General features: G+C 47.7%; 1 protein-coding gene across 1 annotated transcript in view; it reads right to left on the minus strand.

The window, feature by feature from the left end:
* XIRP1 (xin actin binding repeat containing 1) overlaps nt 1-13,537 on the minus strand; it is a 30,782-nt gene extending 17,245 nt beyond the window's left edge. The window contains exons 1-4 of the mRNA XM_088155391.1: nt 13,410-13,537; nt 12,150-12,204; nt 10,398-10,802; nt 9,586-9,667 (exon numbers count right to left, since the gene is read on the minus strand). Of these exons, the coding sequence (XP_088011517.1) occupies nt 9,586-9,667; nt 10,398-10,802; nt 12,150-12,204; nt 13,410-13,537 (670 nt within the window). The remainder of the gene's footprint in view (nt 1-9,585; nt 9,668-10,397; nt 10,803-12,149; nt 12,205-13,409) is intronic.
* Between the last annotated feature and the right edge of the window lie 10,556 nt (nt 13,538-24,093).

The following is a 24,093-nucleotide window of genomic DNA, read 5'->3' on the forward strand; positions in this document are numbered from 1 at the left end:
TGACTAACACATATCAAATAAATAGAAATAATTCCCTTTTGAAATGGTTTAAGAGAGATTTTGCCCTGTCTGCAAGCCTTTTCCTGCAATGATTAGACAGGCTCTGGTACACAGAGTTAATAGGTGATTTCTGAGGTGGGAAATGGGCTGAAAAGAAAAGCACTAGAAACAGAGGAAGGTGCTAGACAAAGAAGCAAAATAAAATAATGTAACTAAAGGCCAGCTGTGTTGAAAAGGAAATAAGATTTAAATGATCATTTCATGCATTAGGATTTTTCCACTAATTATAGTAAAATAATTAATGTTTTGCACATGTATAAAGTTGCATTTGCAAATCTGAGAGGGTGGGAGGTGGTGAAAGAAAAAAAAACCCGTGTCTTGTTTCCTGCCCTTGATTTTCAAAATCAGATTTCTCTGCAGTTTCCAGCACCTCCAAACTGAAGGTTCATGGTCTTTGGTCACTTCTGCAAATGTTTTTGGCTCTTTGGTGTCAGCTGGAATGTCCTTTGCAGGAGCAGCATCAGGACCACCCAGGTAATTTAAAGAGCTTCTGAGAAGAGTTGGGAAAATTTAGCCTCAGGCAGAACTGAGTATCTGCCCCAAGACAGCTCAGGGCTATTTCTGGGCTTTGCAAAAATCCAGGAATGTGGAGGACTCTATTCTGGGCACCAAAAAAATGCCAAGAAGCTCTGCTGAGAGACAGCTGCGAGTGGCATTGCTGTTTGGGGACATGGCCTTTCCTGTGTGGGCTGGCTGCTGCAGGCTTGTCTGTCCTTAAGAAGGGTTCCAGCATCACCCCATCACCCCATCAATCATCCCATCACCTCATCACCCCATCAATCACCCCATCACCTCATCATCCCATCCCCCATTACCCCACGATTTGGGTACCAAGAGTCTGGAGGAGGTGGGTGCAGCTCCGACTTTGCCCTGGGCATTGCCTCCTTCTCTGTGTCCCTCTGCTCGGTTAATAAAGGGTTAATAAAGGCCCAGTGGATGTTTAGTGACTGTCCCTGGCTGTGTGTCACTGGCAGTGTCCAGCACTGCGCCCTGACACATCGTGGATCACGCCCAGCCAGCACCATTCTCGTATCCTCCAGCGACTCTTTTTTGCTATTCACAGAGGGGTTTTTCACTGGAATGGTGATAAACACCCCTGCTTGACATCCATTCCCCTGTTTCTCCATCTCCCCTATCCCACCATCAGCACCACTTTTATCCCTAACCCCTCTCCCAGGATCTTTTCCCTCCTGCACTGCATCATCTCAGCCCTCGCAGCCCGGAGTTCAGGATGACCATTCACGATAGCAGCTTCCCTCCCTCTAAAACCCCCAGCAACACCCAGCTCCCCACTGGAATAGCCTCAGCCTGGGGAGAGGGCTCCTTGGCATGCCACAAATACCAGCCCTTTTAAGGGAAGCCCTCTGTCACCCCTCTGGAAAGATACCTTGGGAATGTGTGTGCAGGCAGAGCCCGGTGAGCATCCCCAGCCTCACATCCTGCCTGGGATGCAGGGCCCAGCTGGGATCAGGGATCAGGGCTCTGCCGTGCATCTCTCAGCATTTCTTTGCCATGCCATGCTCTTTACGTGGGGGCATTGCAGGGATGCCACATGCCCTGAGGAGCTGCAAGGCCCTGCCTTGCTTTTCTATTCTTGTCCTGGTGTTTCCATGCCACTGTCGGCTCGTTATCACCGGCAGCCAAGAAAACTTAATACTGTTTTGGACGAAAGAGTCACACCCCAAACCAAATTAGCAGTATCCTTTAAAGAGAAAACTCCAAACCCACTTGTAGCTACTGAGATTCCTGGGAATTTCCATTTGTTTCTGAGTAACAAAAATTGCCAGTGAGAATATGGGAGAGGAGAGAAATGGTTGGACTGAAAATGTAAGATACTAGTAAGGTACAGGACTGCAAGGAAAGATTCCTACTACTCTGTTCAGACCCAGCCCTGGGACCTTCACCAGTGCTAAAGAAGGATTTTCTCCCTCTTAGTAACAGGTTCAGGGCATCCTTGCTTGGTTTCCCCCCAAAAGGAAGCTTTTTGTATTTAGTAAAATAAACTGAGTTTATTCAAGGGCTGAAAACAACCTTTGTAAGATATTCCTACAAATTCCCACCCATGCCGAATCCTTTAATTGCCACTAGTGAATCATCTACCACTTTGCCTGAACAAGAGAATGGAATTTTATATTTTGCCTCTTCTCACAAAGTGAGATCTGTACCTGAGACATAGGGAAAGGAAGACAATATTTCTTTCCCTAAATCTCTGTTTTCTAACAAAAATCTGAAGATACTTCACTTTCATTTTTGGTACAAAATCTGGGTGAAAACTGGAGACCTGCAGGGAACTGGGGAAAGCTACAGAATTTCTGTTATTCTCACAGCCATCAGCTGGACGTGAATCTCAGAAGGAAACATTAGCCATTAACAAATGCAGGAGCTGAAAAAAATACTGCTTTCAGCTCAGGTCAGGCCTTCCTACAGTGACTGAGGGGCATCCCCAGGGATGGACCTGAAGTCCTGGCTCTCCTGGTGACCATGAGACAGCCCTTAGAGCCAAAAGGCAAATGGATAATCAGGTATGAGACACACATGAACACACAGGGGCACATTTCTGCTCCATCTTAGAGTGATGAAGATTTTTGCAGCGTCCTTCCACACATGTGAGCACGAACAGGGAGTGAGGTATGGCCATATTAACGCTGCTGACCCCACAGGCTCCTGAAGCCCTTTGTTTGGCTCAGGGTCACAAACACATTTTTCAACCCTCTCTGGAGACGGGGATTGAAGAGAGAGGGAAAGAAATTAATTTCTTAACTAATTCTTCCTTGCCTTCTGTTCCCTAGGGATATAAGGTGAAGCAAAGCTCATTTCCTTCTGAGCAGTCCATGTTTTGCTGCCTTCCCACTGCCAGTCCTGACCAGGGTCTGGGTCTGGAAAGTGTCCCCTCCACGCCCAGCATCCATCTGGCTCAACTAGGTCCCATACAGACTCTTTCCCCTATTTGTGCTCAAAGTGACTAGTCATAAATAACAGGTTTTGGGTTTTTTTGGGGAGAGAATAGACACTCAGATCTGTCCCCATGAATTTAAGCTTCAAAGCTGGGATTTTCAGTATTTTAGGACAGAAGAAAAGTACACAGTTACAATGCTCTGTTTCTGTCTAGAGCATGCCCAGGTGCCCTAAACCATGGTCTTGAACCAAGCCAAAGCCACCACACCTGGAACACACCTGCAGCACAGAGCAGGATTTACCAATCTCTGGGCCAGCAGAATAAAATCCATGGCTTTCCATGAGCTGCAACACCTCTTCCATAGTGTGAAACACCAAGCATTCTCCTTTGCTCTGCATTTTAGGGTCAGTCTGAGGTTCACATCCATGCAATACTTCACCCCATTCTAATCTTCCCCAAAATTACTTACAGGGAGGTCTCTGCAGTCCCAACAGGTGAGTCGAGTCTCAGACAGCCCCAGTGGAAAATCTGTGTGAAACCCAGGGCCAGGCAGCCCTTTGTGTATCCCAAACGGAGCCCTGCTCCACACCCCACACCCTCAGTCCTGTTCACTGCCTCCAGTGGTCTCTGGCAGCTGGTTTTATCTCAGAGTGCTGGGCTATGTTGAGAGGATGAACCACTTGGTCTATTTTTAGGGAACAGTGAAATTGCTCTTCCACCAGGCTGAGTCAATCATGAGTCCCAGGAATCCTGCACAGGGGCTGGGAAAGGCTGGGGCCTTGGCTTATTTTCAGAATTTATTCATTCAAAATACCCCTGGTGTAACCTGGTATGGGATAGGGATGCTTCCAGGCAGTGGTGCAATGGGGAAGAGGCATTTCCCTGACTCACTGTCATGTTCTCAGGCTCTGATCCTCACAGCCAGCCCCCTCTATCACCTCTGGCCACAGCCAAAGTTTTAAGAGAGAAGCTGGGAAGGTTAGAGGTATTACCTACTTTTTCTGGTTCCCTATTTCCTTTTCAATTCCAGTATTTTAGAAGCAAGAATAAAAAAAAAATGCTTTGGGAAAGTGACTAAAGAAGGACAACCACTCTACCTGCTTTATGGTAAGCTGGGAATTGCTCCAATCATTGCAGCAGTGAGGTGTCACAGGTAGCTGCTCTGGGAAGTGTTTGGTGAGGGATAATAATAAAGCACTCAGACCTGGAGGACTCTCCATGCCCTCAAAGTTCAGCTGGGCAAAGGGTGCTATTTTTAGGATGTTAATGGTGGGTAAAACTCTGTACCAGAGCTGGCGATCTTGCTTGGCCATGCTAATTTGCAAATACAAACATAACCAAAGGCTCTGGGGGTGGTTTTCAGAGTCCAGCTTTAGCAGGCTGGGATACCAATTTGACTGAAGTACCCAGGAACATTGAACCAGGTGTTCTCTCTTTGGTTTGCTTTTCTGACACCTTTAGAGAGTCTATATTTGGGAACATCACCCTGTGGCAGTGGAAGATGTGGGTTGGCTGTGCCAGTACCTGAATCCTCATCACCTCAAATAAAACACTCCATGCTCTTTGTTGCAAAGGGCAAAGCAACTGATGCTGGTTTTCCAGTTTCACAGAATCCCAGAGTGGTTTGAGTTGGAAGGGCCATTAAAAATCATCCAGTTCCCAACCCCCTGCCATGGACAGGGACACCTTCCTCTAGACCAGGTTGCTCAAGGCCCCATCCAGTCTGGCCATGTGCACTTCCAGAGGGGAGGCATCTACAACTTCTCTGGGCAACCCATTTCAATGCCTCACTACCCTCTGAGTAAAGGTTTTTTTCCTAACATCTAATCTAAATCTCTCCACTTAAATTTTAAATAATTTCCCCTTGTCCTCTCACTAGGTGCCCAGGTAAAAGGTTCCTTTCCTTCTTTTTGTAAGTAGTGAGTGTTTAAGTTTTTTCATGCACTTCTCCTGAATAGTTTTGTTGAACTTTTACAGGAGTGTTTGGAGGGGCTGCTGCCCCTCTCTCTTGCCTGTGGGTCTGCAGGTATCAGAAGATGCTACACATCACCCAGGCTGCAGTTCAGCATGGGGTGTGGTTTCCTTGCCAACATCACATGGCATCACATCCCATCTCAACATGTCCAGCTGCAGATGAACATCTGTTTTCACTGAAGCTCCTAGAAGGGCCCAGCTCCTCTCTACCACAGCTCAGCTTCTTTAAACTTTAAGTTTCCCATCCTGCAGGGCTATGGGTTGCTGCTCCCCTGCTGTCTGTGTTAAGTTTGGTGCCTCTGGAGATCATCACCCCTCCCTCTGATGTGGTCTCTGTGCTCTTCGTTTCTTCCTTCCCAAAAATGAGGATCAGAAAAAGAGCTGTCAGGAGGGTGTAGGCAGGTCCTTGATGGCCAGGTAGCACCAAGTGGGTGGCAGTGGTGTCTGCAGACACAGCAGCACACTGGGAAATGAGATATCTTATTTATTCCATGTGGATGGAGGGACATAAATGCAGGAGGTGAAGGGCAGAGCAAATCAGCTCAGCCAGCAGCTGGCAGTGGGTATTTGTGTGTCATGCCTGTCTGTGCCTGGCAGGAGCACACAGGGTGTGTGTGTGTGTATTTGTGTGGAGTTCTGTTTCCATCTGCAACATCTCTGTGTTCTGTCTGCACACACGGCTGCTGTTCACACTCCTGCTGTCTCTCTCCATCCCTAGGTCACAGCTGAGGGCTGTGACTTCCACGTGTGTCCCCATCAGTGCCCCTGCAAACTGCTCCTTCAGCCCTGAGAGATCCCAACTACCTGACAGCCCTGCACGGCTCCTGGGGAAAGGGTTTTGTCCTCCTGTCTGAAAGACAGCAACTAATTAGAAGGCAGGAAACGAGAAAAAAATAAATCACGGAGGCACTGGGGTTTTCTGAGAGGCACTGAGTGTGTGAGAGGAGAAATCAGCAGCCCCAGGGTCTGAGCAGAGGGCGGATCTGAGCCCTCGGATGAGATGAGGAGGCTCTTGCTGGAAGCCCAGTGAAGAGGGCAGGAGGTCTTAGCCAGGGAAAGGCTCTTTAGGTTAGATTGAGTGAAAGCAGAGACTGGGGCTGGCAGGAAAAGCCGATTAGGAGGGACAAACTTGTCTGCTTTGATTGTTGGCAGATCAGCAGAGGCTGATCTCTCCCCTGCCCTGCAAGAATCCCTGGGAACTACTGTGTGCTCCTGTGGCAGCCTTCCCAAAAAAAGCTGTGATCCCAGCTTCCCTAATCGGTCACAGGGACTGGGAGAGGTGGCAGGGGATGGGTGGCACGTCCTGCTACCTCTTCTTTCTGTGATGTGAGGTGTTTGGGTCGGGGGACAAGATGGATCTCGTGCTTAAACACCCCAGGTTTGCCTCCTGCCCGAGTGGCAGAGGCACAAAGCAGTGAGAGCTGGAAAGATTGGCCACTTACAGGAGTCCTGACATTCAGCTCCTGCCTGTCATGCCCACGAAAAGCAACTGCTGAAAGGGAAATGGGCTTTTAGGGATTATTTTGATTGCAGGAGACTGCATCACGGCAAGTGCCAGAGCTTCCTTGAACTCGGAGCCGTCTCTGGCATGAGCACAGCCTTTTATCTTAAATCAGCATTTCCCCCCCCGCGACTTTCAGACCTTTCCAGTTCACTGGCGATGTTCTCCCGAGCCCGTCGGCTGAGCAGCGTGATGCAGACGGCGGAATGACGGCTGCAAAGCCCCGGGTGATGGCGAGAGGGAGGGCGGCAGCCTCCCCCTCTCTGGGGCTGGGACACAGCGTCCGGAGCATCCCTGCGGAGCCCGATTTTGGGATGGAAGTGAGGCAGTTCCCTTGTCGCTAGATGGCACCGCACCCCCTCGCAGCAGAGCGTGCGGGTGCTGCAGCCAGCCGGCCATGAAGCCTCCCTTGCCAGCAAACTCTTGGACCAAACCAGAGCTTCCCTGCATGCAGGATGGGGAACCCCACTGCTTCCTGCCCTCTCCTTCGCCTCCTCCCCTTGCTTTAAAAATTCCCCTTGTGTAGAGGTCGAAATGAATAGAATAGAATCGAATCGAGCAGAATAGAATAGAATAGAATAGAATAGAATAGAATAGAATAGAATAGAATAGAATAGGATAGGATAGGATAGGATAGGATAGGATAGGATAGGATAGGATAGGATAGGATAGGATAGGATAGGATAGGATAGGATAGGATAGGATAGGATGGGATGGGATGGGATGGGATGGGATGGGATGGGATAGGATAGGATAGGATAGGATGGGATAGGATAGAAAGGAGGAGGAGGGTTTGCAGGTGGGTTTGAGGCTGCATGGATGCTCTGTAATTTACAGTCACCTCAGGCTCCTGTTTCATCTCTGCTCTGCACTGAGGGAACATCCCTGTGTGTCCTTCATCTGGGAACCCTGGATAATGGAGCAGTGTTAATACACACATGCACAAACCTGTGTGCGTGTCCCTCTTCTCTCCTCCTTGGCCACAATTCCCTCTCTCCGATTGCCAAAATTCATCTAGAAGTTGTTGATTTTTAAATCCTGAGTACTCAGAAGACTCTATCTGCAATAAATTAGCTGGTGCCTTCTCTTTTTGAATATTAAAGGACTCAAGCTTTCAACTATTTCCCTTTGGGAAAAAAATGGTTTCTTGATTTGCCATCTTCCTTCCTAGGAAGAATTTTGTTCTGCTGTGTAAATCTTCCAGTGCTTAGTTTAATCTCATTACTGCAGACTACAGCCACTTGGACCTCTTTAATTAGGGACTTGGTGACGTCCTTGGTGGCAGCTTCCTACAGATCATCTGATATTGCCAGCGTGACCAGGGGCACAGCCCAGCTGGTTTGGCTGCCTGGGAACGCACTTTTCTAAAGGGTGTAACAGCTGTCCCCTTGGAGCAACGCCCAGACCTGCAGCAGTGTCTCAGGTGTGACTGTGCTGTGCCTGGAAAGAGATGCAGCCACCGGTTCTTTGACATTTTGTGCAGTTATTCAGCTCCAAATTGATGTGTTTGTTGATAAACCCAACTCCAGTCAGCAGAGCTCTCTTGAACCCTGCCAAGCTGTTGCCCTCCATATCAGACATCCCAGCCCCTGAGAACTGTGGTTATTGTGTGGTTTCAAACCACTGGACACTGCTTTCCACATCCCAAGTCTGGGATGTCCCCTCCCCATCCCTCAGGAGGGGGAGTGGGGCTGTCCATAGAAGGGCTCCCATAGAAGATCTGTCCTGGTCACTGCTGGGGCTCGTGGAGCACCAAGATCTCTCTCACTCCATGGGAACGATGGAACAGAGCTCAGGTACAGCCTTGGGTGTGTCTGGTCCCTGAGAGATTTGGGACAGCTGCTTCCTGGACTTTTTTAGGAAGCATTACAACTCCTGTCTCTGAGCAAATCCAGCACCTACCTCAGCAGGAGCTGTCGTATTCCCAGCTCCCTGCATGGAATTGCCTCCCCAGAAGGACCTCACACAAAGCCCTTCCAGTGAAGCCCAACCACATGAAGCCATGGCTATTACAAGACCTTTGAGTCAGGGGCTGGGGAGTGGTGTAAGGCTCTAAGATAGGCCATGATTCACCCCTGGCCAGCCAGAGGAAAAGACATACAAATCTGTGACAGCATTGAGCTAGATAGCGTGGTGACATCATGTGCTCTGATACTAAAAAAAAATATCCCAGCAATGCTGTGGAAAGCTCAGCTCCATCATTTGTGCACTCATGTAAGAGACTTCTTTTCCCATGCAGTTGAGTAACTAAATACAGGGTCTCAAATCCAGGCAGCATGTGATCCTTTTCCCCCCTCTTGTGTGAAAGGCAAGAAAGAAATGGAAAGAAAAAAAGAACAAATCCTAAATACATAGTTTAAGGGGACCCTGGATTCCTGATCCAGGGCCAAAATTGTGTGCTGGTCCAGTGGTCTCTAATCTAGTCATTATGGGATTTTTTGGAGACCTGTTTTTTTTCTGCCCCAAGTCAAACAGCAAAGTTCGGCAAAATTCAACCCTTTCCCATGCAAAGCTTGGATTTCTCACTCTTGACAGATGTCTCTTGCCTTGAAATATCCCTGACCTGCTTTAGTCCTGATGATATCATAACATTAGGGATCACTTACATGCCCTATCTTAAGCCAAGGATGACTCTCTGATGCACCACGGCTGCCAAATTCAAAAAGGAGCCCAGCCAAGGCTCCTTAGTTAGGTACAAAGGAACCTCATCCCTCTTCCTCTCCTCGAGGCTGAGGTGCAGGGAAATATTACTCATCCCAAACTAAACATGGATGTACTTCTGCCTTGGTATTTAAGAGCAGCTATTTTTAAGTGCTGGGATAACAGCACAGGGAGAGCCAGCATGGCTCTGTGGACTCATCACTGGCCCAGATCCCGGCTGGGCTGGGATTTGCCAGCTCTGTGTAGTGGGACTGATCAGGGCTGTAGTCGAGGGGTTGTCTGCTCTCTGTGCTCCTTATCCTTGGCCACATTCCTGAATGTCCAGTGCTGGTAGGACCCACATGTCCCCAGCCAGCATTGCCCCCTCAGTGTCTGCTGTGGGGCTCTGTGGGAAATCCAGCTCTGTGTAAGGACCTGACCCCTCCCAGCTGCATCTCTAGAGGTGAAAACAGGGTGGCAATGATGCCTGGAAACCAAAATAAATCCAACTCACAGCTTCTGCCCGTGGCTGAGTCATCAGCTGTACCTGGCACCGAGGAGATGATCCCCTGCCTGTCCCGGGACTGCTTCCTTTCCTGTGTGGGAACAACAGCAGGGAAACAGGTAAGTTCCCATAAATAGAGGAGAGGAACTCTACAAAGGCTGGTGTGGGGAAAGTGATGGCACCAGAGCCAAAGATGGCTTTTTTTTTTCCCTGCAGGACCCAGCCTTGGCTTTGCTCTGTTCTCTCCAAGGCCTGTCCTTCACAGCTTTGTGATGCTCTGCCTCATTTCCCGAGCTAAGTGGCATTTTCCCTACCTGTCTTTGATTTTGAGGCCACCTTTCAGAGACAGGATTACCCATTCATTTCCTTTACCAACTCCTACAACGATTTTTGTGTTTCAAACGTGGTAGAGACTGGTGTTGCCCTTTGCTGGGCTGATATCATACACCAAAGAGATGAACGTGATAATTTCTGACAGGACCTCATCCATAATCAATATTTCAGACTTTATCAACATGGTTGATATAATTTCCCATGTTTCCTTGATGTAGGTCTCTCTCTAGGCTGCCCATTCCTACCAACTCCTTCCCTGCAGGAAGAGGAGCATCACAAGGAGTTTGTTGAACATCTGACCTTGCCCCTGGTGCCATTAAATCACCCAGAGCTGCATGGCACTAGACATAAACATCCACAGGGAAACCTGTCCCCTGTGCCTAGGGATTGGCATCAGTGGATGATGAATCACCACCACGAAGCCCAGGAATTTATAAGGATAAAATGTATTTCCTGTAGGGCCTTTTTGAAGAAGAGCAGCTCCTGACCTTTGCAGCAGACTCCTTCCCTGTGGTGGTGGCAGGACTCCATCGTGCCTTCCTCTGGCTGCTCTGGAGAGGGGAAGGGAAAGCTGGGTCTCTCTGGGGTTTGCTGTCCGTGCTCAGGGGCTGGATTGTTGTCAGGATGTTGGTGTGATCAGCCTCCCTCCTCCTCAAAGGAGACGGTGCCTCCAGTGGAGCACAGTGTGCATTCTTACAGTGTGGGGTGATTTTAGGGGTGTCAGAGCTGGCCAGGAACCCTCTGAAATTCCTTGCTGGAGCACCAGTCTTAGGGATGGGAGCACCCTCCATGGGCTTGCTGGAGCACATATCACAGGGATGACTTCGAGGTGATGCACAGCTTTTCCCCACTGGAATGACATTGTTCTGTGATGGATATCTTGTTTCCATAAGCTAAAAAAAAAAACAAACCCAAACCCAAAAAACCAAAACATTGAAATAGGTTCCTTATATAATTTCAATAATAAATCATGTGACATTTTATTTCCTACTCTTTTACTTCAAGCATCACATCTCTTGATTTTCTAACTTTGTGGAATGAAAGAGTATCCCACCACTTTCTATGTTCTCTGAAATAAATGTCAAGGACACAAAAGCTTGTTTTTGAATTGTGGAAGTTTCTGTCTTGCCTGTTTCCAGTGAATCTTCCTGACTTGTCCATGAACATGCTAGAAAGCCTTGGAGTAGAAAAAATATGGCCAGTGATTGTCTCCTCTCTTGGATCATTGCTTTATTCCCATCTTCATCCACCTACTCTACAAAAATGCAGAGTAACCATCAGGAAAAAAAAAACCTCTTTATCATTTAATAAGAAATTTCCAGTTTCTTCTCAGAAACCTGGACGGAAAATATAAATTTTCAGATTCTGCCTTTTGTTTAATTAGGTGGAATTCATCTTTCTGTGGTCAGTGGGAATCAAGTCCATTTTTAGCAGAAAAGCTGGATAAAATCCAGAATATCTGGCTTCCAGTGTGTTATCTTCTCTTTTATTCCAGGTTGTAAGAGGCCCCTTATCACAAAGCAGTGATAAATGAGCAAGCACAGAGCTGAGAACTGCACATTATGACAATGAATTTGCAACCAAAATATAAGGAACACTGGCAGGTGGGAGGTGTCCCATTGCCATGATGTGAGAACAGTAGTCACAGCTTCTGGCTGGGGGGGAATTCCATTTAAGATGCTGAATTGCAGACCCCTAAATGCAAAATCTACCTATGAACTTGATGTCTAAGTCCCATTACAGTAAAGAACACCAAGAAAGTGCTGGAATGGTGGAGTGGAATGGCAGAAATGACACAAGCACCTAATTTGAGACACACAGGGCAACATCAAAAAGCCTCCAGCTGGTGGTGCAGGAGGGCAGAGAGGCCCCAGCATCATCCCTGCCAGCCCAGTGTGGCTCTCTGGGTGCCTTAATGACTTTCAAGCCAGCACTAAATCCTCTGCCAGGTCCTTCACTTCTTGATTGTCTTCTGTTAGTCTCTACCTCCACAATTTTTTTTTCACTCCACAGCAACCTGAATATTATAAATGAGATTTCCATCCTGGAGCATCTTATGTTAGCCAGTCCATCTGTACATACTCAGAGACAATTGGGTCTGACCTGTCCTGGGCTATGCTCAGAACAGCATCAGTTATTGCAGGAAATGCTGGGTTTTTGTTTGTCTCTCATTGCCAAGAATTGGAGTTTTATTTTGTGAGGACAACCCATACCAACAGCTCTGAGCCTTTGGCTCTCACCTTGGGATGTTCTTGCTTGGTCATGTTTTTTTCACCATTCAGGATGCACTGGTACCTGCAGGGAAGACAGAAAATGGCACCTGAGTCCCTTCTCAGCCTGAATATATTTTTGCATATTGTGGACAGGCTTGTCCTGCCTTCCCCTACCCTCAAAATATCAGAGACTCCAAATAAAGGCTTGAAGGATGACACAGATGTGAGAAATCTCCCAAAGAGGACTGGTTTTATCTCAGGGCACTGCTGCCCAAGCTCTGTGCAGAAGGGTCCCTGGAGCACCCATGTCCCCACTGGTGGGGGATGTGTTGGGGTTTACATTGCCTGAACGAGGTGTATTATTGCACTTTGCTGATTTATAGCTTGGAGCTGAAGTCAGGCTTTCCAGAAGGTCAATTTATTCAGCTTTAACCTAATGTAAAGAGATTTATCAAGTTGGTACCTGAGCTAATATAACACCAGGGATGAGTGAGAGCTCTGCAGAACAAACCACCTTCCTTCTCTTCCGTGCTCTGGGGAGTGAGCTCTCAGCTTTCTCCAGAGACCCTGTCAGAAAGATGGCTACTTACAGTGGAAACTCATCAATTTTGGGGATATTTGGAACTAAACTGTCCCTTGGGGAAGTTCAAGAGACAGACTTGACAGCTGCTCTGTCACTCTTACATGGAGGGAGATGTACTTTGGGTTCTGTTCCTAATCTGAACTCGTCTCACGCTTGGCAGCATTTTGGGCTGATCTCAGTTATGGGTTGTAACAAGAAGAGAAATCAGCCCTTAAGAGGCTTGGGCTGAAATGTGACTCTCCCTGGAGTCTTTTGGTAGGAGACATTGAGAGAAACCAGGAGGGGATGCAGTGCCCATACCTCTCTCTCTTCCCCATCAGCTCATCTCTGCAGCATCTGCTCTTTCCCTTGTGGCACCTTACAAACTACCAAGATTAAAAGCTTTAATTGTCCACTTGGGAATGCTCCAGTCCTTGGGGTCAAGGGCAAATTCCTCTGTGTCATTTTATTTAGTGAAGATTGTCGACTGTGCCTGGATTTTAAATCAGGACTTTCCAAGACATAATAATGCACTGGAAATATAGAACAGATAGGAGCACTCGTGAGAGAAAACACCTCTCACTTGAGACCTGACAATTTGGGATGCTGTGCTTGGGAAAGATTTTATCGGAGTGAGATTTGTTTGTTACAGGGGTGGAGAGGGAGAATCCTCCCTGGAACCCCTGGGATCTGAGGTGAACTGAAGCCATAGATTAAACACCCACCTGGCAACCAGTTCTGAGACAGACAGAGCTTTCCTCAGGAGAACTGTCCTGAGCTCTGGATTGCTCCTTGGAGAATGGCACAGAGAAGGGAAGGACTGAGCTGGCCGCAGCTTCTCAGCTTTTTCCATGTTTTCTGTCTGCTGGCATTGAAACAAGAGAGCAAAGGTTATGGTGCTGGATGTGAAGACTCGGGGGAAAGAGGCCAAAAATCAGTGTGTCCATCTCCACTGAGGGCATCAGGAAAGGGCTGTGGAACAAATGCTGTCTTCACAGAAACATCTGCAAACCTCATCACTGAAATTCACTTTTGAAAAACAAAACGGGGTTAAAGCAGACACAAGTTAAATTAAATCACACTTAATGCAGGGAATTGGTCTTTTCTACTCTGTCTACCACTTATCTCATTCTCTTAGATCCCCAAGTTCATCTCTATGACAGTGAGATATGTGAAGAAAGAAAAGACGTGAAGAAAATTAGCTTTAAATAATTTAAAAGTTATTTAATGTAATTTGCATATGTATCATTAGTTAAAATTTTCTGATGTTTCCAGTGTCACACAGACCTGAACCAGCTCTGGATTCAGACAGTTACTGGAGATTTAAGTATCCCTTGGCCTCTTCTGCCAAAAATATTCTTGTTTTCCAGACTTCAGCAATGTGCAGCAGAAGTCTCGGGCATTGTATTTGCAGTGACTGATCTGACACTTGGAAGTACATTAGGTCATCTGGGGTTCATTTTCTGAATGTAGACAGAACTCTGGGGACCTGCAAGTTATATGTAATTGCTTTTTAATCACTGACACAGACATTTGAACTACAGGATTATTAAGTACTTGTATTTACATTTTGAAAGTATTTGTTCTAAAAGTCACTTTGCTTGTAAAAAAAATGTTTCATCAGCAGTTACTGTGGCTGTGGCCTGAATATTATTCAATGTCCAGTCATTGACCACCAAAAGGGACAGATCTTTGGGGGGATAAGAATGTCATTCAGCAACCTGTGAATATCTGCTTCCCTTCTCATGCCTGTTAAGACATCTGAAATAAAGACCAGAGGGAGGGAAATATATTTCTCACCAGTTGCTTTAAAAATTTCCTTTTTTTTTTTCCTTTTTTTTTTTTCTGTTTTCCAGGTCATTTCCCATGGTGGTAGAGAAGAGACAGATCTGTCAGATCACACATCTCCCACAGTTAAGAGGTTGTTTCCCATTTTTGTGGTGGTGTCTAACATTAAACAATTCCAGGTTAAGGGCCCTCCAGGGATTTACTTTGTGGCAAAACGAGCCTGTGAGGAGAGCAGTATTCCCTATCCCTCTTTTCCCTTAAATACAGGCAGTCGATGAAAATAACCCTTCTCAGCCCACCCTGAACAGTTCCCACAGCCAGCACAGCATTCCCCAGTTGCTAAGGGTTTACAGGATTTTTTCTGATATTAATTCATTCCATCTCCTGTGATCTGGGAGGGGTTTTTGTGTAAAATCACTTACATGCTAGAGCGCTTCCCTGTGCCTGGGATCTGCCATTTGATATTCTCCTTGGGGCTCTCCAGCACCACGCTGCTGACTCCTTCCTCTGCCCCTCCTGTGCAGGAGAGGAGGCAAAGTCCCTTGGCAGAGCTGCAATTAAATATTAAAAGCTGATGTGCAAATGGGGATGGTGTTGAATTGGAGAGCTGGCACTGGAGAAGCCTCTTCCCTCCTCCTGTCAGCTTTTTGCCAATTATTGAGGTCTCATTCCTCTCCATAAAATCACCAGATCAGTTCAGATCCTGGCTGGGGCACCCGCAGCCATCCAGACCCAAAGCTGGAGCCTGATTTAGGTGGGAAACTGCTGGAATCTCTGTCCCCACCTTGTCTCAGAATGAGCTCCACTGTAACAAGGGGATTTTTAAATGGAAGGTTCTGGCACAGGTCATACACCCATACTCCAAACCAGAGAATGTTTTCAGTTCCATTTGTGGTCCCCTGGGCTTGTGGCTTTGCTGGGGAGTTCTGCAGGAGCTGCAGGAGAGGGCTCCTCTCTGGGGGTGTTAACAGCTCCAGGAAACACACTGCTCCTCCTGGCAAACATGGAAGGCAGGCCAGGGTCCAGATGAAATTAATGGAAATAATTCACCATTAGCAGAAACACAGGGCAGCACCATCTGAGGGGATTTAGCCAAAATCTAAGTTTGATTAAAGTCAGAGTCTGGCAAAAGTAGCCCCCTCAACCTTTCAAAAAGCACCATGGCCACAAAAAAAACCTGCTTTTCACCTAACAATAACTGGGTTACTACAAAGTTCTCCCTGGGATTTATTCTGCTCATGCTGGAAAGTTGACCAAGCATCAAAGCCAGTGCACAAATTAGAGCAGGTCACTATGTTGGTTTATAATGAACAAGAAAAGCTGCATTTGGCATCAAAAGTTGGAAAATAATTTACCCAGAAATTAGTAAGTTAAGCAAAAAACCTTTGAGATGAGAAGCCAGTGAGTCAAGGGCAAGGCAGAGATCTGGATAAACAAATGGAGTGTCCGTGTCATTGCTGCAGGAAATAATAGCTTGCACTTCTCCATCTGTTCTGATTCAGTTCTTACTGGAACAAACCTCCTTACTGAGCTTTTATTTCAGCATCTAAAGCAACTGAGAAGCACTAATGGTTTTAATTCTCTGTCCTGTGGATAGATACAAGTTTGGTTCCACATGGTGGACTCTGGTCATGGTGTCACTCGTGTTCCTTTCAGCAGTGCCTAAGACCAGCCTGGAGCTGAGCCCTGGCTTTGTAAAGCCCAGGTTTGTGCCAAACGTTCTCCCAGGGTCTCCCTGAAGTGATGGACAATTCAGTTCTTGGAGGACTGGGCAGGATGCCCTGCACGGTAATGGGGAAGTTCCAGTGACTGTAGCAGCTGCTGGGTTATCAAGAGACAAACCTGATGGAGGATAGAAGGATTTTAATTTTGTGAACAACCCAAAGCTCGGAAGCTGGGATGCATCCTTGGTGGTTATTTATTTTAGTGGAGGAGGATTTGGCTGCCAGAATGAAACAATGAGCACTGCAGTCCTTCCAATAGTGAGTAATAGAGGCTGCTAAAAGCCTCATGAATTATTTTGGGGACTACTGCTCTCCAGCTCCTCTCTCCATAAAAGGGCTGCATGAAACAATTCCCTGCACAGCTCTGAGGCACCCTCACTAGATAAAGTGTGTTTTGAGGCTGTTTTTGCCAGGATTACAGAGCCTTAGGCTGAATCCTCAGCTACTGTCTCTGCTGGGGTCCTCCCTCATCTCACAGGATTTCAGCCTTCACCATCAGTGGTGCTCTGGGCTTGCTCTGTTGGCAAGGATCTGTGGGAAGATGGGCAGGAATTCTTCATGCTGAAATGTTACTAGGAAGAGGGGCTTGAATCACAGTGATTTGCCTCCAGGTAGCAAATCAAGGCAGTGGGGGACTAGTTAGAGGATGGAGGGACTGGAGGTACCAGTCCCCAAAACAACTTTTCTTCCAACAGCCAAGGAAGGGAAATAATCACTCTTGACTCCTGGGGTTTGTGTCTTGACTTGTGAGAATTTGGAAGAGATACCTTAAAGAAACTGGAAGCTTTGCTGGGATGTGATTTTTGAGCTTCAGCAGTTCCCCCATGAGGAGGACAAGGGGTGAAGAGGTGTTGTGAGGATCATTCAGCACCTCTGTGGTCCCCAAATGCTCTTTCCAGCAACCTTTGACACAGGTTGTGTTCTGGCTGTTCTTCTCCTGTTCTCCAAGGGAAGCAGACAGCTCAGCACTGACTGTACCTCTGGAAGGGCCTTTCCAGATGTCCTTAACTCTAAAAAAACCTGGTGGCTGAGATAGAAAGAGCAGCCAGTCTCAAATACCTCCTCTGTTTCCTGCAGAAAGGTGGGAACAACCACATTGCTTATGTGTGTCTCTATCCTGATGACACCTGGACAGAAAAGGCAGTTGAGAGGTTTTAGGAACGCAAGCTTCCTTTTTCCTCCTCTGGTGACAAACAGCCAAATCACACCTTTTTCCCTCAAACAAAGGGGATTTGAGAATATGAGAAGGGTGGTAGGAAGTCCCCCAGGTGCTTCCACAGGCAGCAGATGATGCCACTTCCATGCTCCTCCTTTGGGCCACGCCTGTTGGAACCACCCACCCTTCCTTGTCCTGTGATTGCATCCCAGGATCTTTCCAGGATGGGGGCTGGAGTTTTATTCCAGGCACTCTGAGGCCTCAGTGCCTGCCCAGCACATCTCTGATTGCTCTAAGAGCAGTAAACTCTGCTTTTGGGGTTTGTTTGCTGCAGGCAGATACTCTGTGGGGAGCACCCAGGCTGGAAGGGGAGGTTTGGTGTCTCATTCCTGAGCTCTCCAACACGGACAGGGACAGGGGTGGGCAGTGCTGCCTGCATCTTCCCTGAGACATGGGGAACACTGGCAGGGAACAGAGGCAGCTCACAGGGAACTTTGAACTGGGAGCTACTAATGGTTAACACAGACAATCATTTCTAGCTGTGTCAAATGGACTGACCTAAGCCCACACAAGATTTGTGCTGACCAGACAGGGGCAGCAGTTCACATAAGCACCTCTACTTTCTTTTCTTTTTTTTTAAACTTATTTTCCCCAATTGTGTAATGTTGTTTTGATAGCTGTATTCCCACTAAAAAACTCTGTGCTCCTCTTTCTTTCCTCCCCATGTGCCCAGCATTGCTGCACACAGACTTGTACTCTGTTTGTCAGAGCAATGTCAGTGGGGATGGTGGGGTGTGAGCAAGCATGAGAGAATAAATCAGTTTGGGTGTGAATAGAGATCTGCTATTTGTTATAAACAGATTGATGCCTAAATGGTTTTCTGAAAAATACTGATTGTGATGTTTGTTTCCTCCAGATCTGATCCCCAACCAAGGAATTCACAGCAAACTAGCTACAAGCAGTTGAGGGAAGAACCAGATTTTGCACTCTTTCCAGCACATTCTCCACATTTTTTGGGGGTGAGGAGAGCCATTTGCCTGTGTGGCCTCAGGGCTGGATATGTGACTGCACAGCCAGATTTTAATCCTGCAGCTGAAGGCCCTGTGCAGCTCCAGGGAGATGAAGCTCCCAGAGCCAATTCCTTTCCTTTGGTCTGCTGAGTAGGGCTCTGCACGAGCAGTGTGCTGAGGATGGGTGCATTGAGGGAGGAAAAATCCCTGCAAAGTCTCTGGTATTGTTTGCTCTCCCTCTCTCTGCCTTCTTCTGGAGACTATCTGGATCCTCACACTCATTTCCATAATTATTGGTTTCATGTTACATAACCCAAAAAAAAAATTATCTATCAAATGCACATGTGGAACTAATGGGGCTTATTTGAAAAGACCTGTCTCTGCATTTGCAGCTGGCACATTTCTTGGTCCATCTGAATGAGCTTCCACAGCTCTGGCACATGCTGGGGAGGGACCCCATGTGTGCTCACCCCTGGGACTGTGGGGCTCACCCCAACACGTAGGAACACAAATGCCACAGGAAAACTGCTGCAAGAGCCTTCTTGAATGCACGTTGTCTTTGAATTTTCCCTGCTTGCCAGGTTTTTTTTCTGGTTTTCTGTCATGCGGAGGGGAAAGCTTGGATTTTTGGGAGAGAACTTTGTAGTTTCTGGGTTTTATGGTTACAATTTCCACTTGAGGAAGCCCCTGGCTTCCCTAACCCTAACCCTGGCTTCCCCAAGGAAATAAAAAGATACAAATTTTGAAATTTTTTGGACTCCACGCTCTCAAGTTCAGGTGGTGGTTGAGTTGCAGAGATGGCCAAGGATATAGGGCTCAGGGTATGGGGACATCCCAGGCCAACTCCAGCTCCTGTTTGGCCTCTGTAAGTGAAATGCAGCAAATTTTGGCTCAGTGGAGCCCAGATGTGGCTCTCAGGACATCAGTGTTTCCATAGACCCACCCACCACCACAGGGTGTGTGAAATGAAGTTCATTCTGGACTGTAAGAAACAAAACACTGGTCCTGATACACTGAAGAGGAGAAAAGGCTTCTGGTGCCCTTGGTTTAGAGTTTCAGGGTCTGATTTTGAGAACAGCGCTGGCACAGCCTGTAGGACCTGACAGGGTTTGTGAGTAGATGAAATGCTGCCCAAATTTGACTGTCTCAGGGTGCACAGGAGCAGGCTGAGGGACAGCAGCAGGTCTGCTTGGTGTTTGATGGATTTTGGTGTTTGATGGTGTGGGGCTGCACTCAGACACAGCCTCCACCTCCCTGAGGAGCAGAGCTGGCCTCCAGCAATACCTGATGATGTCTCTCCTTGCCACACCAGAGCATCTCCCTCTGCATGAAAATGAGAGAATCATTTAGGCTGGAAAAGACTTCGAGGGCATCAAGCCCAGTCATTAACCCAGATCTGCCAGGTCCACCACTAAAACATGTCCCCAGGTGCCACATCTACAACCTTTTAAATCCCTCTAGAGATGGTGACTCCACCACTTCCCAGGGCAGATGATTTCAGTGCCTGATAATCCTTTTGGTGAAGAAATTGTTCCAACCACAACCTCCCCTAGTGCAACTTGAGGCCATTTCCTCTCATCCTATCCCTGTTACCTGGGAGAAGAGACCAATCCCTCACCTCTCTGCTGCTCCTTCCAGGCACTTGCAGGTCACTCATCTCCACCATGGCCAGATGTGCACCTCGATGGGCTCCTCTCAATGCTCACGGCCTCTTGTGGTGCCACTTCATCCCAGGGAGTGAGCTCCCCTTCTTAGAACAAGACTCACCACCCCAAAATGCTGCTGCTTAAACCCTGTTTTCCCTGCTCCAGGTGGGTTCTCTGCCCACCCCCATGGCTGTCTCCATCAGGGGGAATCCTGAGCTGAGTCCCCCCTTCCTGATCCAGTGATGGATGGGTCCCCCATGGCTGGGAGGGGAACATCAGCTTCCCCCACACAGCAGGAGTGTATCCTGCAACCAGGTCTGTGGATCAACACCCCAGACTTTCCTGAGTCGCTCTCAAAGTCAAATGACAGTCCCCCAAATCCCCTTAATTTCTCCCATACCTTTCCATTGGTATAGGTCACATCTCCTTAATCTTCCTCTTTTATCACAGCTGGGAAACTGCTTGTTTATGTGGAAGTAAGAAAGAAAAGAAGGAAGAAAAAAAGGAAAGAAAGGAAGAACTAGAGCTACCTTTAATTCTGAATACAATAAGCCCACGCAGCTAAAAGCTGTGTGACTCTCCTTGTGCTGAGTGCTCTGCTCATCCCAGGCACTGCTTTTTCTCAAGGGAAAACCTCATCTTTTCAATCTTTAGTGTATAGACCATCATATTCTGACTGTATCCCTGCGGTGTCCCTTTGGGCTGATCATGTTTTTATTTCACAGGCTTTTCCCCATGAAAAGGGGTGATTGCCTGTGATGGTTTTATGAAAGTGTTTGGAGGTGGATGCTCCTTCCACCCTCTTTCCACCCAGCAAAATGCGAAACCGCAGATTGTTCAGGCTTCAGTTTCTCATTGAAAACTATCTTTTTTTATTTCCCCCCTGGGAAGCTCTGAAAATTAAAACCAGCAAAAATACATTTCTTGTGAGGAGGAAATATTTCCTGGCTGCCTCTAAGACACCACGGGGGCTCTGTGTGTGTGTGTGTGTGTCTGCAAACTGCACAGTGTGCATACCCTCTGCTTTTGTACTCTTTGGGCAAATATGGGGCAAAAGCCACACAATATGAGGCTTATCCTTGTTTTGTTTAAGGGCCTGGAGCATACACACAGCCCTGATTGATGCTGAAGGAAGGGGAAAGGCAACAGCAGCCTCTCAGCATCCCTTGTGCACAGTCTGCATGTATTTTTGGGTTGTTTGAAAAGAGTGCAAAGGTTTGGTGACCACGACTGTGTATTTTTTCCCTCCTGTGCCTGCACTAGAAACTCCTGGCAGCATAACCTCTTGTACCTGAAAATGCAGACTCAGAGGAAAGGGAGCAGCTCTGGGAGATCTGGCTGAACGGCTGCTGCCTGCCAGCCCTGACCACGAGCCTTGCAGCAAAGAGCTGGGAAATCTGTCAGGATCTGCCTGGGAATGTGAGCGAGGCTGTATCTGGGTGAGAGGGAGCTGCTCCCCACGCCAGGCTCGGCAGAGTGGGCTGGGAGCCAAGGAGCAGCTCAAGTCCTGCATCACTGCACTGCTGCTGAAACCCCAGCAGCAAAACCAGCTTCCCCTGTCTCCCGAGGAGGAAAATGTGTGTTCTGCTCCATGGCTCTCAGCTGGGGTCTGCCCTGAGTGCATCTGGAGCACAAGGGTTGCAGCAGGATCCAGGGATGCTGGGGGGAGCTGGGGCAGCTCCCCAGGGCTGGCTCTCACAGCTCTGCTCCATCCTCAGCCTCTCTCCAGCTGGCTGGGGCACCTGGCAGCTGTCACTGCCTCCAACTCTTGCTCCAAGGGCTCAGCTCCCTCCTGGAAATTGGTTAGGAGCAGGGAAAGGGGTTTGGGCCAGGGGATGGGAAATGGGGAGGAATTGCATCAGTCTTCCATGTGCCAGCACTCCAAACTGCTCACGTTAGCCTAGAAAACAGCTTTTTTTTTTTTTCTTCTTCAAGCCTAGTTTGACCTTCAAGATCAGGCATCCGATGGAATCAGGAATCAGGAATCGTAAGGTTAAAATGTGTGGATGTTTGTTGTTCATTTTTTTTGCAGTGGGCTGCAAGGGCTTGCAGGCTATAGATGAACTGACTGGGTATCAGTTTTATTTCACTTTAATGCCTGAAAGTCCTCACTGAGGAGCTGTATTCCTGAATCCTATATAATTATCTTGAAGGGCTTCACATGCCAACCTTATGCAACTGTTAAGGAATAGATCTGGTTTCATATCTGCATGCATCTTTGGAAAGATGCAAATAAGGAGGAAGCATTTGCATACCAAAGTAGGCTCTGAGTGAGATTTATTCAGCATTATTATTATTATTGTTATTATTAACAGTGGCGTGCTTCTGCGAGTCTCTGGGAGGCAGAAAAGGTAAAAATAAAAGATTGCTTCCAGCTCTTCTTTTTTTCTCTAAATAGATTTGTGAAGCCTGAAACCACCCAGCCTGTGGTACCACCACTAACTCAAAAGACAGAAAGTGCTCTCTGGCCATAGGAAATGGTGCACTGGGGGATTTGGGAGCTGCCTGGGTGCATCCCACAGCTGCCAAACACAGGGAGCCCCTGGAATATCCCCACCAGGAGAGACTGGGGCTGTCTGCAGTCACTTGGGGATGCATGGAGCAGTGTGTCAGGGTATGTGCCCTCAGGAGCCTGTGTGCCTCTGACAAGACAAAAACCCTCTGGGCTATGGGGGCTGTTGATGGAGAGGAGTCAGTGAGCCCAGAGCACACACAGCAGGGGGAAGGTTGGTTTTTCTTTCTGCTCAACCAGACACTTCTGCTGCCAGCATGGGAAACTCAGGGTTACCTGTGGACAGATGCTGTGGATAAACCCTCAACTGCAGAGGCTCAAAGCCCTGATCCATTCTCCCTTCTCCTTGCTTGTGACCTCTTTGCATTTCTGAGCTTTGTTTCTCTGTTTACAGCCCTGTTCTCTCTCTTTCCTTCATGCCTGCAGAAGCAAATACTCTAAATAGGGTGTTTGTCGTGAGATTTGCACCTTTTGCATAATCAGTATTGGGTTGTTATGGTTTTTTCACCTTGAAGGACTGCTGTTCACTGCTCCCCTGACTTCAGAGGTGCCTTGTAGAATAGCCAAGGGTACCCCAAATGGAATTTAGGAAGTTTGTCTGTTCAAAGGAGGCAGACAATTGAAAATGGTAGATTTTTGGGGGGCTATCAAAGTGTTGTTTCCAGATAGATCTTTCCCAAATAGATTTTTTACCGTGGGGGCTGTCCTGAACCACCTGCCCTGAGTTTTCTTCTGCATTTGCATGGAGATCTGCATCCACCTGCTCCCCCTGATGCATCTCAGCTGAGTGAGCACAGGGGACAGAGCCCAAGATGTGACTCCTCTGCTGATGCTCCAGGGTCCTGCTTGTAAAGGCATCCAGGGACAAGGCAGAGCCTTGGTCAGGGCCTTTTCCATGCATGGAGGCCATCAGTGTTACACACCTCCTTGCTCTCCCTGTGTTTGGAGGAGCATTATGCCAAGCAGAGAGTGGGGAGTGGGAGGTAAAACAGCGCCTTAGTTGGTTCAGGGCATAAAAGCTTCCTTGGCAGATGCCCTGAGCCAGCCTCCCAATCCCATCCTGCTCTGGAAAGGATTTAGAAGGCAAAAATACTCTGAAAACATAATTGTAGTTAATTTTAACTTCCTGTGCAGTTTATTTTCCCAATTCCCCTCCCTGCCATCCCCCACCTGGCATTTTCCTGCCCACATTTCTCTGCCTGAGTGTGGTGGGCTCCTTGCTGGGTGTCTCTCTGTTGTGATAGAACCATTTCCATTCTACCCCTGCACTGTCTTTTCCAGTGCATTTACAGTAAGAGATGGAGCTTTGGAACACTGGGAGCGCTCCCTGTCCTCCACCTTTTATCCTTTAGGTAGCCAAGGTGTTTCCTACTTCTGCAAAGCGATCTGTAGAGAGTATGCACCCACCTATTTTGGATAACAATCCCACGCGGCCTCCTCCAAAAACACAAGAGGGCGCTTCCACCTCATTTTTTGGGAGCATTTCTTTAGCAGGATTTTCTCTCGCCTTCACCCCATCAGCTGTGGAAGGTTGGGTGAAGGTCCTTGGAGCAGGGAACTTGTCTCTAAATGT

Source organism: Sturnus vulgaris, chromosome 1 (assembly GCF_052056855.1).
Source record: "Sturnus vulgaris isolate bStuVul1 chromosome 1, bStuVul1.hap1, whole genome shotgun sequence".
Taxonomy (NCBI): domain Eukaryota; kingdom Metazoa; phylum Chordata; class Aves; order Passeriformes; family Sturnidae; genus Sturnus; species Sturnus vulgaris.